General features: G+C 46.2%; 1 protein-coding gene across 3 annotated transcripts in view; it reads right to left on the bottom strand.

Annotated features, from left to right (window-relative positions):
* Positions 1-16,779, bottom strand: part of CHCHD3 (coiled-coil-helix-coiled-coil-helix domain containing 3) — a 212,663-nt gene that overhangs the window by 35,078 nt on the left and 160,806 nt on the right. For all 3 annotated transcript variants that reach the window (XM_087935354.1, XM_087935352.1, XM_087935353.1), the window contains one exon: positions 6,892-6,962. In XM_087935354.1, coding sequence (XP_087791480.1) covers positions 6,892-6,962 — 71 coding nt within the window. The remainder of the gene's footprint in view (positions 1-6,891; positions 6,963-16,779) is intronic.

A 16,779-nucleotide genomic window follows, 5' to 3' on the forward strand; every position in this document is an offset into this window, starting at 1 on the left:
CTTTGCAAAGACCCTCAGCAGAGATTCAGAATTTGCCCACCGAGCCTGTTTGCAATGTTTCACCCGAGAGTGAACTGTTTCTTTTTTCTTTTCTTTTCTTTTCTTTTTTCTTCTTTTTTCTTTTCTTTTCTCTTTTCTTTTCTTTGTCTGAGCGGTCACGGGGTTAAAAGAATTAGAATATTATTTTGTTTAATGTTTTGTTGGCCTTCAGGGGGGCGATTTGCATATTGCCAGATCTGACATTTTCACTAGCGTTTGGTGGCGTGCCATTTTCATGCTGCTTCGCGGATTCCGCCTCCACCCAAAAAAACTTGGTACATGCAAGGATCACCTCCAGGCAGAGAACCTTCCCAAGTAATACATTGCGCAGATATTTTGGGTGTGTGTGTGTGTGTGGAACTCCTTAAAATATCTCATGAATTCCTGGCAGACTTGCTGGTAGAAATACACGAGGCTCTGGATTTTTTCCTGATTATCCGATTTTTATCCCGCCTTTGTTACTTTGTAAGTAACTAGAAGGGTACCTGTGCTTCGCTATGAAACTATGCGACTGGGCAAGTTTTGGGGGAGGAAAAAAAGGTTGGCGGGGGGGGGAATTCTGCCTCTGCCTACCAGCATCCATCAGTATTCATCTGGCTAGCGTCCTGCCAGTGTGCGAGAGAGTTGAGGGCTGTTTGGAAACGGCAACAGTATTTGCTGGGTGAGCAAAAAAGGAGACAGCAAGGAGCCTGGGCGTGGCTTAGCTCAACTGTTCTGTACTAAAGCTGCTGGGTGCTGCTGTGAAACTGAAACTTTGCAGTTAGAGCAGATTTCTTTTCAGGTGGGGAGGGGGATTAGAACTTCTTAGCATCAGAGCGTGTTAATAATAATAATATAGGAAATACTAATGTTCTGATGATCATTTGGAAAAATCCTTTCTGAGTGAGCCCCTAGAAGCCAAGAGGAACAGACGTGCCAAATTTCAAGTTTATAGGCTTTACGGTTCTGGATATTTTGTGATGAGGCGTGAGTGGTCTTTCGCTTTTATATAGACAGATTCAAGGTGGTGAACATCCATAAAACTCTTTGGCCTCTTTATTATCCCTGGAACAACAACCCTGTGAGGTGAGTTGGGATGAGAGAGGATGACTGCCCCAAAGTCACCCAGCTGGCTTTTGACTGAGCCAGGGACTAGAACTCACCGTCTCCTGGTTTTCTAGGTGAGCACCTTAATTACAAGGCCAAATTGCTCTCAAATCCTGCATTAACACTATAGCAATTGTAGTTTCACTCAAGACAGGACTAGAACTCACCGTCTCCTGGTGATTGACCCAAAGTCACCCAGCCAGCTTTTTATGCCTAAGGAGGAACTAGAACTCACCGTCTCCTGAGGATTGGTTCAAAATTACTCAGTTTTCATGCCTAAGGCGGAACTAGAACTCACCGTCTCCTGAGGATTGGTTCAAAATTACTCAGCTTTCATGCCTAAAGCGGAACTAGAACTCACCGTCTCCTGAGGATTGGCTCAAAATTACTCAGCTTTTATGCCTAAAGCGGAACTAGAACTCACCGTCTCCTGAGGATTGGTTCAAAATTACTCAGCTTTCATGCCTAAAGCGGAACTAGAACTCACAGTCTCCTGAGGATTGGTTCAAAATTACTCAGCTTTTATGCCTAAGGCGGAACTAGAACTCACTGTCTCCTGAGGATTGGTTCAAAATTACTCAGCTTTCATGCCTAAAGCGGAACTAGAACTCACCGTCTCCTGAGGATTGGCTCAAAATTACTCAGCTTTTATGCCTAAGGCGGAACTAGAACTCACCGTCTCCTGAGGATTGGTTCAAAATTACTCAGCTTTTATGCCTAAAGCGGAACTAGAACTCACCGTCTCCTGAGGATTGGTTCAAAATTACCCAGCTTTCATGCCTAAAGCGGAACTAGAACTCACCGTCTCCTGAGGATTGGTTCAGAATTACCCAGCTTTCATGCCTAAAGCGGAACTAGAACTCACCGTCTCCTGAGGATTGGTTCAGAATTACTCAACTTTTATGCCTAAGGCAGAACTAGAACTCACCGTCTCCTGAGGAGGATTGGTTCAAAATTACTCAGCCATGCCTAAGGCGGAACTATACCTCACCGTCTCCTGAGGATTGGTTCAAAATTACTCAGCTTTCATGCCTAAAGCGGAACTAGAACTCACCGTCTCCTGGTGATCGGCCCAAAGTCACCCAGCCCGTTTTCATACCTGACTAGAACTCACCGTTTGCTGGTTTCTAGACCAGCGGCGCCTTAATCACTAGGCCAAACTAGCTCTCGTGTCCTGCATTCATACCGTATAGCCTACAGATTTCCCTACGAACACCTTAACAGAATCCCCGTAAAAGCGAGGCAGCTGTGCAAAACTCGCCTTTATAAACTGACACCGAAAGCGAATTCACGAGTGGAAACTTGCTGGAAATCCCAGGCATATATTTGCCCTTATTAAGCGTTGCTGCTTTGCAACAATGCCGCAATTAGCTCTATTAATCTCACACTTCCAACTTGAAATCACGCTGACACGTAACACGTTGCTTTATGCATTTAACGGAATGATAAATTTAGCAGCTCAACCTTGTTTAATTCCTCCTTTTTTTTTTTTTAACAGGCAATTAAGCACGCTCTTTGTAAGGTACCACCGCTCGTAATCCCTCCTTCTATCCTCACGTTCCATTAAACCGAACACGAGACATCAGAAGAATTATCAATGGACGGAGTGCTTTTCTTTAATCTCAAGAGTGATTTACACAGCAAACTGCGCTCAAAAGAAAAATCTGTTTAATTTAAATGCGTATTAGAGCGCTGAAATTCAAAAGGACAACTTTTTTTAAAAAAAACAAAACATTCATTTTTCGGTAGTAAAGCAACGATGGCCTTTAATTTCGCTCCAATAATTGGAAGCTTCTCCCTGATATTTAGAGGATCTTAGAAAATCCTATATATAACATTTAATCTTACATTAACCCTAACGTAATACAGATAGTCCTCGATTTATGACCAAAATTCAGCCCATAATTCCTACGTCAACTCATAAAATATTTCTATGGTCTTTTTTACAGTTGTCTAACAGGAAGGGAGGGGGGAGCAGTGTGGCAGCTTGGAAATCGAAAGTGCATTCCATAAATGTTTTCAAAGATAGTAACTAGGTAGCTGAAGTTTCTGCCAAGCAAATATCTAAGTGGAGAGCACGATTGATGACTCTGGGTTATGGATGTGTGAGGAAGGAAGGAAGGAAGGAAGGAAGGAAGGAAGGAAGGAAGGAAGGAAGGAAGGGAGGGAGGGAGGAGGAAGGAAGGAAGGAAGGAAGGAAGGAAGGAAGGAAGGAAGGAAGGAAGGAAGGAAGGAAGGAAGGAAGGAAGGAAGGAAGGAAGGGTGACAATGAATGATGTGTCTCGGAGTCGGCTGCACCCAGGCAGTGCCGGACATGGTAACTCCAAATAAATCCTTTTGAAGTTTTGGACATTTGGCTGGAGACTCATGATTTAAATGGGGTTAAGTGCCTGAATCCTGACATCCTGTTGCTAAGCAAGATAGTTGTTAAGTGAATTCCAGCCTCTTTTACTGCTCCTTTCTTGCCGCAGCTGTAAAACGAATTACTGCAGCTGTTAAGTCAGTCACCCGGTTGTTAAGTGAATCTGGCTTCCCCAAAGACGTTGCCTTGCCCAAAGGTTGCAAAAGAGGATCGAAGGAACCCGGGAGACCAAAACTGTCATAAATATGAGACGGTTGCCAAGCGCCTGAATTCTGATCACGAGTCCACGGGGACGCTGCGACGGTCGTTAAGTGAGAAAAACGGCCGTAAGTCCTTTTTTTTTTCTGGGTTGTTAACTTCGAAGGGCCACCCAATGAACCCTTTTAGCTTGCGCTTTTAAAGACAGCCTCAATTCCAACTTTAATCGTCGAATGAAGGACTGGGAAAAGATTTCTGTAAAAGTTCCCTTCTGCGGGTTCTCAGAGGCTGCTTTTCCCAGACTTACGACCGCTCATTCACCGGCCTTTCGAAGTTACGACGCCGCTGCAAAAAGCGACCGTTGCAGCGTCCCCGTTTAGGCATTCGGGACCCAAGGATGCTCCAAGTTTAAAACATGATGAAGGAAGATGGTTTCTGGAGGAATGAATTAGTCTCAGCGGATCGACCGGGGCTAAAGGGTCAAAGCTACATCATTCCTGCAATTACTGGATCTTCATTTAGGCCTCTGGGGAATAATAAAAGTGAATTTTACCTGCCCTGCCCCATCAAGGGCAACTTGCAAAAAAACCTGGCTGATTTAAAAGGGCTTTTTCCCCCCCTCTCAGTGAGGAAAGGGAGAAACGTTCGGCTCTGAAATCCAGCGAGGACAGCAGCAGCGTTTTCAAAATGGCACTAGCCCTTAGACTTATATACCGCTTCACAGGGATCCACAGCCCACTCTAAGGGGTTTACAGAGTCAGCCTCTGGCCCCCAACATTCGGGGTCCTCGTTTTACCCACCTCGGAAGGATGGAAGGCTGAGTCAAGCTGGAGGCAGTCAGGATCGAACTCCTGGCAATGGGCAGAGTTTACCTACAATACTGCATTCTAGTCACTGCGTCACCAGGGCCTTTCCTTCCTTCTCTCTCTCCTTCCCTCCCTCCCCTTCCTTCCTTCTCTGCCTCCCTCCCTCCATCCTTCCTTCTTTCCCTCTCCTTCCTTCTTTCCCTCCCCTTCCTTCCCTCCTTCCCTCTCTCCTTCCTTTCCTCCTTCCTTCCTTCTCTCTCTCCCCTCCTCCTTTCCTTCCTCCCTCCCTCCCTCTTCCTTCCTTCCTCCCTCTCCTTCCTCTCTTGTATTTCACTTCTCTCTCCTCTTATCTATTTCCTCCCTCCCTCCCTTCTCTCCCTCTCTCCCCTTCCTTCCCTCCTTCCTTCCTTCTTTCCCTCCCTCTCCCTCTCCCCTTCCTTCCTTCCTTCCTTCCTTCCTTCTCTCCCTCCCCTTCCTTCCTTCCCTCCCTCTCCCCTTCCTTCCTTCCTTCCTCTCTCTCCCTCCTTCCTTCTCTCTCTCCCCTCCTTCTTTCCTTCCTCCTCCTTCTTTCCTCCCTCCCTCCCTCTTCCTTTCTCCCTCCCTACCTCTTCCTTCCTCCCTCCCTTCCCTTCCTCTCTTCTATTTCACTCTCTCTCCCTCTTATCTATTTCCTCCCTCCCTTCCTTCTCTCTCCCTCTCCCCTTCCTTCCCTCCTTCCTTCCTTCTTTCCCTCCCTCTCCTCCTCCTTCTTTCCTTCCTCCCTCCCTCTTCCTTTCTCCCTCCCTCCCTCTTCCTTCCTCCCTTCCTCCCTCCCTTCCCTTCCTCTCTTCTATTTCACTTCTCTCTCCTCTTATCTATTTCCTCCCTCCCTTCCTTCTCTCCCCTCTCCTTCCTTCCTTCTTTCCCTCCCTCTCCCTCTCCCCTTCCTTCCTTCCTTCCTCTCTCTCCCCTCCTTCTTTCCTTTCTCCCTCCCTCCCTTACTACAGCACACAGACTTATATACCGCTCCACAGGGCTTTTACAACCCTCTCTAAGCGGTTTACAGAGTCAGCCTCTTTCCCCCAACAATCTGGGTCCATGTTTTACCGACCTCGGAAGGACGGAAGGCTTGAATTGCCAAACTGCTGGCAAATTGTTAAAATGGTTATCAAATGTTCCAAGACGAAGATTTCAAGGTAAGTCTTGGGGGAGGGAATTTTTTTGGCCTTGGGTACAGTGTAAATTTAATCATCTTATTAAATGAGAGGCTGATTTGTTTAAAAACCTGTTTCTCGGGTTCTCTGCATTCTAATGAGGCCGATTCTGGAAATAAAATCACTAAATCACTAAAAAAGGGTATTGGTTGTCCTCGACTTACGGCCACCATTGAGCCGTAAAACTTCTGCTGCTAAGCGAGACAGTTGTTCAATGCCTGCTGTCCCGTTTTACGGCTTTTCTTGCCACCGTTGTTAAGGGAACCGCTGCAGTCGTTAAGTGAGTAACAGGGTTGTTAAGTGAATCTGGCTCCCCCCCTGGATTTGGCTGGTCAAAAGGTTGCAAAAGGGGGATCCCTTGACCCCTGAATACTACAAACCGTCATAAGTATGAGTCAAGCTTCTGAATTTTGATTACCGGACCCTGGGGATGTTGCAATGGTCTTAAGAGCGAATGACGGTCCTGAGTCACTTTTTTTCAGAGATGCTCTAATTTCAAATGGTCACCAAATGAACTGTTGTAAGTTGAGGAGTAACTGTAATCAGTGTCTCTCCAGGTCATTCACGTTTTAGATCCGTGATGGCGAACCAAATGGCACACATGCCATAGGTGGCACGCAGAGCCATTTGTGCCAGCATCCGAGCCGAAGGCAAACTTACCTCACTGCACAGGCCTCACAGCTGATTTTCGGCCTGTTTGAGGACTTTTTTGGCCTCCCAGAGGCTTGAGGAAAGCCTTTGCAGGTCAAAAATAGGCCGGTTTCATCACTTCCTGTATTTTAGGAAATAACGAAAGTGACGAAATTAGGCCTATTTTTCAGCCTGCAAAGCCTGCAGAAGCCTTCCTCAAACCTTTGGGAGTCTTAAAAAGGCCTCGAACCGGCCAAAAATCAGCTGGGAGGTGCAGTGAGGTAAGAGGGAAGCGGCGAGGGTGGGATTGCGTGCGCATGTGCAGAGGGAGTGGGGGGCTTGAGTGCACGCGCACAAGTGCAAACACAACTTTTAGCACAGGAACCCAAAAAGATTAGCCACCACTGTTTTAGATATTTTGATCCAAATACTTTCTTGGAAAAATCACACTGGCAACTTGTATTATATTTCCATGGCACAGGATGATGGGAAACGGGTGCGACGGCTTCCCCCTGGCGTTTATGGGCAAGCAAAGCAAAAGAAAAATCGATAAATATATTTTTGAAAATGTTCTTACTTGAATCGGGATTTGACCTCCTCCAAAGCTTTCTCATATTGTTCTGTGGTGACTTTGTAGAATTGGGAGCTCTGGGTGGAAAAAGAGGGAAGAAATTAATTATAAACGCCCCCGAAAAGCACATGAGAAATGGTGACAATATTTATAGAGCGGATATAGAGAATTTCAGGCAATTCTCGAAGAGATATTTGTGCATACCAACGCTTATACATTCAAGCACAGCCACAAACAGCGTCACACAAAGTACTCTTTTTAATTGGTTTTATATTTATTAGATTTTTTTAAAAATCCAAACTTAACTAACTTTATAACTCAATGTAGCAAACATTCCTAATATACCTCCTATTTTCTCCATCACAATCTTGTCAGTGGATTGGGCTGAGACAGAGGGATTGGCCCAAAGTCACCCAGCCTGCTTTCAGGTCTAAGGCAGGACTAGAACTCATTGTCTCCTGGTGATTAGCCCAAAGTCACCCAGCCTGCTTTCACGCCTAAGGCAGGACTAGAACTCACCGTCTCCTGGTGATTAGCCCAAAGTCACCCAGCCTGCTTTCACGCCTAAGGCAGGACTAGAACTCACCGTCTCCTGGTGATTAGCCCAAAGTCACCCAGCCTGCTTTCACGCCTAAGGCAGGACTAGAACTCACCGTCTCCTGGTGATTAGCCCAAAGTCACCCAGCCTGCTTTCACGCCTAAGGCAGGACTAGAACTCACCGTCTCCGGTGATTAGCCCAAAGTCACCCAGCCTGCTTTCACGCCTGGACTAGAACTCACAGTCTCCTGGTGATTGGCCCAAAGTCACCCAGCCAGCTTTCATGTCTAAGGCAGGACTAGAACTCACAGTCTCCTGGTGATTGACCCAGTCATCCAGCCAGCTTTCATGCCTAAGGCAGGACTAGAACTCACAGTCTCCTGGTTTCTAGGCCAGCACCTTAACTACTACCGCAAACTGACTCTTTGAATTAGTTCCAATAACTTGACCAGAAAACCATCCGCCTCCTTTCCAATTCAGCTGCATCTTTCCCCCCCTCCCAACTTCCGCTTGGATTTCTTCTTGGTACCTTTTTCATTGGGGGCCCTCTTCCTTTTGCTTGGTCTCCTCTTCTCCCGGGCTTCTCCATCATCCGCCCCAGTCCCTAACTCCGGTCGTCCCACTTGTGACCCTCAAGGGCTGCTGGTCTCCAGGTTCAGTTCAGTGCCCCCACTGAACCTTCGTGACATCACAAAGACCCCAAGCCTTGGCAACCGCAAACACAACAAAGAGCAGTAGAGGCAAGCTTTAGTCCCGCTCGCGGCCCTCAAGTGACTTCTCGGTAAGTTGGCCAAGCCACGATTGTGGGTAAAGACAGCATTTCGTGGCACCCCATGTTTATTTGGTCCTTACAGGTAAGTCCTCGGTTTACCAGAGTTCATTGAATGACTGTTCAAAGTTACAGCAGCATGGGAAAAAAAAAAGGTCAATCGATCGATCAATTAGAATAGAACCTGAAAGGACTTTGGAGGTCTTCTAGTCCAACCCCTTATACCCGTGATAGCGAACCTATGGCACGTGTGCCACAAGTGGCACGCAGAACCATTTGTGCCGGCTTGCGAGACGCAGGCAAACTTGTACCTTACTGCGCATGGACTGCGCCTCACAGCTGATTTTTGGGGGGGGGAGGTTGGTTTGAGGCCTTTTTCGGTCTCCCAGAGGCTTTTCAGGACGAATAATAGGCCCATTTCGTCACTTCCTGTAATACCGGAAGTGACAAAATAGGCCTATAATTCAGCCTAGCGCACGTGCAATTTTTGCGCAGGAGCCCAAAAAGATTAGCCACCGCTGCCCTATAACATTTCAGATAGGTAGCTGTACAGTTTTATATCCCGACAAGGGTGGGACTTTTTGGGAGGGTGGGGTGAGAAAGATGATTTGCAGAGGATATTCGACCAAGTGGGGGGTTTATGGAGCGTGGTGCGAACAAACCCATGTATCAAAGACCAGCGCGTTCGCGGTTGTGAGGTAAAACAGAAGGAACAGCGGCGAGATAAAAGCTTCCGATGAACAAATAGGTGCTCTTTGACACGGTCAGTTCTCGACTCATGACCACCGAGTTCCAAATGAGCCTCTCTGGGGTGAGTCTCGTCGCGGATTCAGTTCCCACGGCCGTCCCCCCGTCCCCGCAGCTATGGCGTGGGCAAACGCCTCGCATTTACAGCCGTACGCCGTGTCCCATGGTCGTGTCCTGTCCGTTTTGGAAGAGGAAAAAAAAAAGGCATTTGCTTCCAGGTTTTGGTAAAAAAAAAAACTTGCTTACGGGGAATCTTTGGTTTGCTTAACAGCCGTGGGGTTTTCTTTACGACCGCTGCAATTCGTTTTACAACCTCCGCAGAGAAAGTCATAAAATCAGGCCAGGCGATGGGGCGGGTGGGTGGGTTGGTTTTCAATTAATCGGAATAGAGCCAGAAGGTGGGACCTTAGAGGTCTTCTAGTCCAACCTCCTCTACCATTTGAGACAAATGACTGTCGGCTCTCTTGTTAAAAACCCCCAGTGTAGGCAAGTTGGTCCACTGGTTGATTGTTCATACTGTGAGGAAGTTTCTTCTCAGATCCAGGTTGCTTCTCTCCTTGATTACTTTCCACCTGTTGCTTCTTGTCCTGCCTTCAGGTGCTTTGGAGAATGGGGTGACACCCCCCCAGCCCCCTGCTATTTTGCAAGCCACCCCTCAACTGGGGTAAGCCCACTTGGGTTACCTGATTTATGATCGTCACGACTTATAACCATGATGGGCAGGTTCCATTACGGTCATGACTTGAGATCTTCCTGTAGAATTTTCTGCTATGTTATCATATCAAAATCGCAATGATGGCCAAGTGTTCTGACCCAAACCTGGTTCCAAGGAAGCCAACACGAGACAAAGGTAACAGCAGCACCTTTTAAGGTTTTGTTACGAATCCCGTTCTTTCACGGGTAAAAGGCTGCTTCAAACCAATTAGCTCTGATCAGAAAGAGGCTGGCCAAGGTTCTGCAAGGCTGCCAAGAACACCAGATAAAGTTCCAACGCAAAGAATCTCCACACCCCAACTAAGGGAGTCCGAACGTCCACAAGGCTTGAGGGCAAAAACTTCTTTGCTTCCTGCAAAGAACTCCGGTTTCTCAGCTGGCTTTTATCTCTGAAGGGAGGGGGCGCTACTTTGCAGCCTTACTCCCAAGTTGCCCATGCTGCTACAGCTGCTTTTTCCTTCGAGCAGCCCTGCGCACACACGCACTTGGCACAGGCTCCTCGGGGGCCTCTTCCTCACTGCTGCCAAGGTTCTGCAAGGCTGCCAAGAACACCAGATAAAGTTCCAACGCAAAGAATCTCCACACCCCAACTAAGAGAGTCCAAACGTCCACAAGGCTTGAGGGTAAATACTCCTTTGCTTCCTGCAAAGAGCCGCGGCTTCTCAGCTGGCTTTCATCTCTTTAGGGAGGGGCCATTACCTTGCAGCCTTCCTCCCGAGTCGCCCAGGCTGCTGCAGCTGCTCTTTCCTTCGAGCAGCCCTGCGCACACACGCTCTTGGCACAGGCTCCTCGGGGGCCTCTTCCTCACTGCTGCCAGCCTCCACAATCTCCAATGGCAGCACTCCACTCCCTGAAGGTCCTGGCCCTATCCCTGCATCACACACAGGTCCCTCATCTGAGTCCTCGCTCTCCGAGACCTCAGCCATCCACACCTGCTACCGGCGAACCACAACACCAAGAAGCTAGAAAATCACACATAAGAGTTTTAAAAAAACCAGTCCTGATGTACAGATACTCCTTGACTTACAACCATTCATTTAGTGATGGTTCAACGTTACAACGGTACTGAAAACAGCAACTTATGGCCGGTTTTCACACTTACGACCCACTGTAGCATCCCCATGGTCACGTGATCAAACTTGGCAACTGACTCGTATTGATGACGGTTTGCAGCGTCACAGGATCACGTGATCACCTTTCGCCATCGTCTGCCATGCAAAGTCAAAGGGGAAAGACAGATTCACTTAACAAAGGTGTGGCTCATTTAGCGACCGCAGTGATTCGCTTCACAACTGTGGCGTAAAAAGCCGTAAAACGGGGGCCAGAATTTGCTTGCCAACCTTGTTGCTTAATAAACCAAAATATTGGGCTCCATTGTGGCCGTAAAATTCGAGGACTACCCTGCACTTAGAAATACTCAGTGACATCTTGAAGATCATCTTGGGGAAAAAAAAAAAACAGGACAAATATTTGAATTATCTGATTTTTAATGATCGCAGCCTGAGCCTACGCTCTGATATTCGCCGGGGATATGGGAGGAAAAAAAAATCATTGGAAAAAAACCCCCACATTATAACAAGAAGAGGGATGCAATTGTGTTTCGGGCCGGCCTTGTGTCTTTTACACAAATGATAATAAATTGTGGAATGGATGCGACAGTCAAAAAGGCTGCGCGGAGATTAAACAGAATAAGACCATCTCTATCCAGCTTCTAATAATTCACCTGCCTCCGAGATCAACTTTGGTGTGGGGTAGTTTATTTTGTCATCAATCTGCGGCCGGCCGGTCGGTCAGAAAAATGGAAAAATGAAAATCTTGTTTTGAGTTGCCATCACGCAACCACACAACCCCCAGCCCGCCCTGACTTCTGGATTTAGCAAGGAGGGAAGAGGGGCTCATCCGACGACAATCACAGCCAGGTGGCTTCAGAGCCCCGTAAAATCGATCGGGGGATGCGATTAGACGCAAGGCGGACACGGGGCGGTGGGCGGATGGACGGGTCTCCCGTTTGAGATGATGAATTTTCCGTCTGACCCCCCCTCCACCCTCTGTTCTGAGGCTAACGCAGCCCATCGTCTCAGAGAGAGAGAGAGTAATTCATCCCTCTTCGGCCTGATCAATAATGATGAACACAACAGTTGTAAAGATCGATCGCAATTTTTTCTCATTTTAAAGCGCGGAGGCACCTTTTTTGGACACAAAAGCAATATTCTTTGCATACCGTCTGGGTTGGTTCTTTCTCTTTCTTTCTTTCTTTCTTTCTTTCTTTCTTTCTTTCTTTCTTTCTTTCTTTCTTTCTTTCTTTCTTTCTTTCTCCATCCCTTCCTCCTTTTGTTTCTCACTCTCCCTCCATTTCCTTTCCCTCTCCTTCCATCTTTCTATCTCTATCCCTCCTTTCCTTTCCCTCTTCCTCCCTTCATCTTTCTCTCTCCATCCCTTTCTTTCTTTTTTCCTTCATCTCTCCATCCTTCCCTCCTTTCTTTTCCTTTCTCACTCTCCCTCCATTTCTTTTCCCCTTCCTCCCTTCCCTTCTCTAAATCCCTCCTTTCCTTCTTTTCCTTTCTCCTTCCTTCCTTCCTCTTTCTCACTATATCCCTCCTTTCCTTTCCCTCACTTTCCTTCCTTCCTTCCTCTCTCCTTTCCTTTCCTTTCCTTTCCTTCTCTTTCCTTTCTTCCTCTTTCTATATATATTCCTGTTCTGACCAAGGCTTCCTGAGACAGTAACAATCAGACGCTGTTCCCAAATTTTTTTTTAATTATTTCAGTGGGGTGTGAATTATATGCATTCAAGGCCCGTAATGAATCCCAAATAGTTTATGAATAGTCCAGCGGAAGTCTGCCACAGTCCTTCGGGATAAGGCTGATAAGCACCCACCTTTATTTCCCTTGAAATGCTGACAACAGCTAAATTGCCAATTAGCTGTACAAGGCCAAACAGAGCATAAAGTCAACGTGGAGCTTCAGAGTTTAAACTGACCAGAACGAACAAAGTTGCTTCCTGCAAAGGCTCCTGTCCCTTTGCTCCTCCTTTATGTCTTATGGGAAGGGACAAGCCTTACTCCCTTTTGTCTTAACTGTTCTTACCTTGTGGCAGATCTGTGCATAACTCCCAGATGGGCCTGGCTGCATCTCTGTGTCGGACGCAGATCCCTTGTCAGAGTCCTCCCCCCCAGATTCCAGGACTGGCCCATGTTCCTCCTCACTATCCGACTCTGCTGCCAGCTCTGCAGACCGCTGGCGGACCACAACAATTCCTCCTTTCCTTTCCCTTCCCTTCCCCCTCTTCTTTTCTTCCTTCCTCTTCCTTTCTATATCCCTCCTTTCCTTTCTCTCTCCTTTTTCCTTCCTTCCTTCCTTCCTTCCTTCCTTCCTTCCTTCCTTCCTTCCTTCCTTCCTTCCTTCCTTCCGCCATTTCAACAATAAGCTGCTACACATATTGAACAGCTTTAACCTGCCTTTAGACAACAGAGCGGCTTTATCAATGATTCTTTCTTTCTACTTCTTTCTTAACCACCCATCCTCCCTCTGTTTTAGATTCAGCTCAGTTAAATGATACAGTTTTTTACTTGGAATTCTACCGATGTGTGTGCATGCTTTCTCAGTGGATAAAGGGTTTTATTTTGGCTTTCCCCCCACCAAACCACCCCTACTCGCCTTTAAAGAAGAAATCTAAAACTACATAAACGTTGGACAGAAATATCCTGCTTACTTTAATAGGGCTGTCTGTTAAAAATTACATTAACGTCCAGTCTTCTAATATATTGGCAGGAGAAAAAAACATAGCTTCTTTCTTCTCAGCTGGTTAATTGAATCTGTCCCTTAATAAGGCAATAAATTACGGCGTACAGTAGTTTCAAGTTGAAAAATACCTGCTCAGGGAAATGACAGTGAGACCTTATCCTGTATCAATCCTGTAGGAAAAATATATATATCTTTTGTGTTTTCTAGAGCAGACTAGGAACTGGAGGTTAAATTCTACATAGAGAGAAAAGCGTAAGGAATTCTAATCCTGTGTTTGTTGGTATACTGCACACACTGAAAACACAATACGCTAAGCTAGTTTTGAAACCTCCCCAATTTTGGCACTGTGACTTCAAGTCCCGCCTTAGAGGTGAGCACTGATTGGGTGATTTTGGGCAAATCACCGGGAGACAGTGAGTTATAGCACGGCTGGCTGACAAAATTCTGGGAATTGAAATCCAGCTGAAAGTTGCTGAAGCTGAGAAACACTGAAGTAGGTAGGAAGGTATGTAGGTGGGTAAGTGATTGGGTGGATGGATGGACAGGTGAATGGGTTTGGGTGGGTAGATGGGTGAGTAGTTGGATGGATGGATGGATGGACAGAGAGAGAGTTGGACAGAAAGACAGAGCTGGCTAGCTTGATTAAGCAGGTAAGTAAACAGATGAACAGATAGGTGGATGGATAGAAGATAGATAGACAGACGTAGATAGATAGATAGATAGATAGATAGATAGATAGATAGATAGATAGATAGATAGATAGATGTATATATACGTACACACATTTATGTATGTGTATCTATGTACATACACATATCTATCTATCTATCTATCTATCTATCTATCTATCATCTATCTATCATCTATTTATAATCTCTGCCTGCCTATCATCCATCTATCTATCTATCTATCGATCTATCTATCTATCTATCTATCATCTATTTATAATCTCTGCCTGTCTGCCTATCATCTATCTATCTATCGATCGATCTATCTATCTATCTATCATCTATTTATAATCCCTGCCTGCCTGCATATCATCCATCTATCTATCTATCTATCTATCTATCTATCTATCTATCTATCTATCTATCTATCTATCATCTATTTATAATCTCTGCCTGCCTGCCTATCATCTATCTATCTATCTATCTATCTATCTATCTATCTATCTATCTATCTATCTATCTATCTATCTATCTATCATCTATCTGCCTGCCTGCCTATCATCTATCTATCTACGTCTGTCTATCTTCTATCCACCCATCTATCTACACACACACACACACACACACACACACGTATGTGTAGACACTTTATTTAACCAAATTTGTAAATCAGCAATGGCACGATCTCTGTAGATGCTATACACTAAATAAATTCACTTAACAATTGTGGCCGGAAAGGTCATAAGATGGGGACAAAACACTGAAAAACTGTTTTGCTTAACCACAAAAATGTTGGGCTCAATTGGTCACACATTAAGAATTAGCTGTACCTCCTCCCTTTTCACTGGGATGGTGTTTCTTCTTCTACCTGTACTGAGTCTATATACCATAAATCTAATGAATAAATAATGCAATGCAATGCAATAATCTATAAGGGATTTTCTCCAGGCTGACAATACCCATGTGGAAGAGTGTTCAAAGTAAAAAAAAAAGCTCTTAGCTCAGTTTCGAGATCGAGAATCCTCTCCTGGAAGATCAAACTCCTGAAAGGTCTAATTCCATTTTCAAACCTCGGAAATACAGCAGCTGTATTTCTTAACAGGACGAGAAAACAAGCAGAGCTGAGCCAAGCATTAATGTGTCTCAAAGAGATTACAGCTCTGGCTAAAAAGCCCTTTCCTTCAATAATTCACAATTTAATGGCCCCCAACTTCCAGGATGGATGCTATCAATCCCATCCGACATGTAAATCAAAATAAGAGAGGGAGGAAAACTTTGGCGTCTTTTCCATTGTTTTAATTGAGAATAGGAGCCCATCTATTCTCCAAAGCACCTGAAAGGCAGGACAAGAAGCAACAGGTGGAAACTCATCGAGGAGAGAAGCAACCTGGAACTCAGGAGGAATTCCCTGAAGAACTAATCCATGGATCAGCTCAATGCTTCCCCCACCACAGAGTCTCTTCCTACGAGGGCATCCTTTTTCCTCTGCCAACCGGAAGTCCGGTTCCCCCATCATAGAGTCTCCTCCTAGCACGGCGTCCTCTTTCCTCTACCTGTCCTGACTGAAAGCCCAGTCAATTGTGGAGCCCACTGGCGACAGGGAGCCGCAATAGAGGGATGAGAGAGCCACATGCGGCTCCAGAGCTGCGGATTGCTGACTCTTGGGTGGCATGCAGAGCCACTTGTGCGAGCCCCAGCCAAACTTACCCGCACTGCACATGTACACGCCTCTCAGCTGATATTCAGCCCGTTTGAGGCCATTTTTGCCCTCCCGGAAGCTCGAGGGAAGCCTCTGCTGCCTCAGGAGACCGAAAAACAGGCCTTCTGGAAATTCCGGGAGTGCTGAAATGAGCCCATTTTCGAGCCTCCGGGAGGGCGAAAACGGCCTCAAACAGACCAAAAATCAGCTGGGAGGCATGTGCAAGCCCAGTGCAGGTAAGGTGGCCGGGCGGGGGGTGTTGCGCATGCATGTGCAGGGGGGAGGGACACACTGCATTGTGGGTGCCAGCACGGGCGTTATCGGCACACCACAACAAAAAGGTTCGCCATCCCTGGTCTAAGGGGTAGGTCTGTATATCCCTCTCGTAAGATTCATTTCGCCATTAGAGAATTCACTGCCTGGCTAATATTTAGAGGTGCTGAAGGAAATGAAAATATTTCATCAAAGGATACACCTATTTCTGCAGGCCTTGTAGCAATTTACTCAAGCATCTCATCTGCATGTAATTGAAAGACAAGTCTGTTTAATATGGGGGAATGTGCTCAATTTTCGGCACATGGTTAGGCAAACAACGATATTTAAACATTCTTTGATGACAGGATGTCTCATCAAAGTCAACTCTGTTTACAACGGTTTGCTCCCCGCTCTTTGGCGTGGGGGCGCGGGGTGGGTTGTTACCGGCAACATTGCATAATACAAAATCCGGCCATGCGGAGTTACGGAGTGTTTGCAATTCTTTTATTACAGCAAAGGGGCCCCTCGTCGTTCCCCTGTTGCTTTGAGAAAGCTCCGGAGATTTAATTGGCAAGTGGGAACTTTTTATTGTTGGCTCTTGAATAATATGCGGGCGGCAGACTGCGAGCCCATTAGCAGAAATGGCACATCTATAACAATGCCAGGCAGCTGCTAAACTTTCTCCCGTGGGATGCCAGCTGATTCTGTACTTTCAAATGGGCTGGAGAAAAAAAAAATATATATATATATATATGCAAGGATT

This window comes from Pseudonaja textilis, chromosome 5 (assembly GCF_049901715.1).
Source record: "Pseudonaja textilis isolate UNSWEBS1 chromosome 5, rPseTex1.2, whole genome shotgun sequence".
In the NCBI taxonomy this organism is placed as follows: Eukaryota; Metazoa; Chordata; class Lepidosauria; order Squamata; family Elapidae; genus Pseudonaja; species Pseudonaja textilis.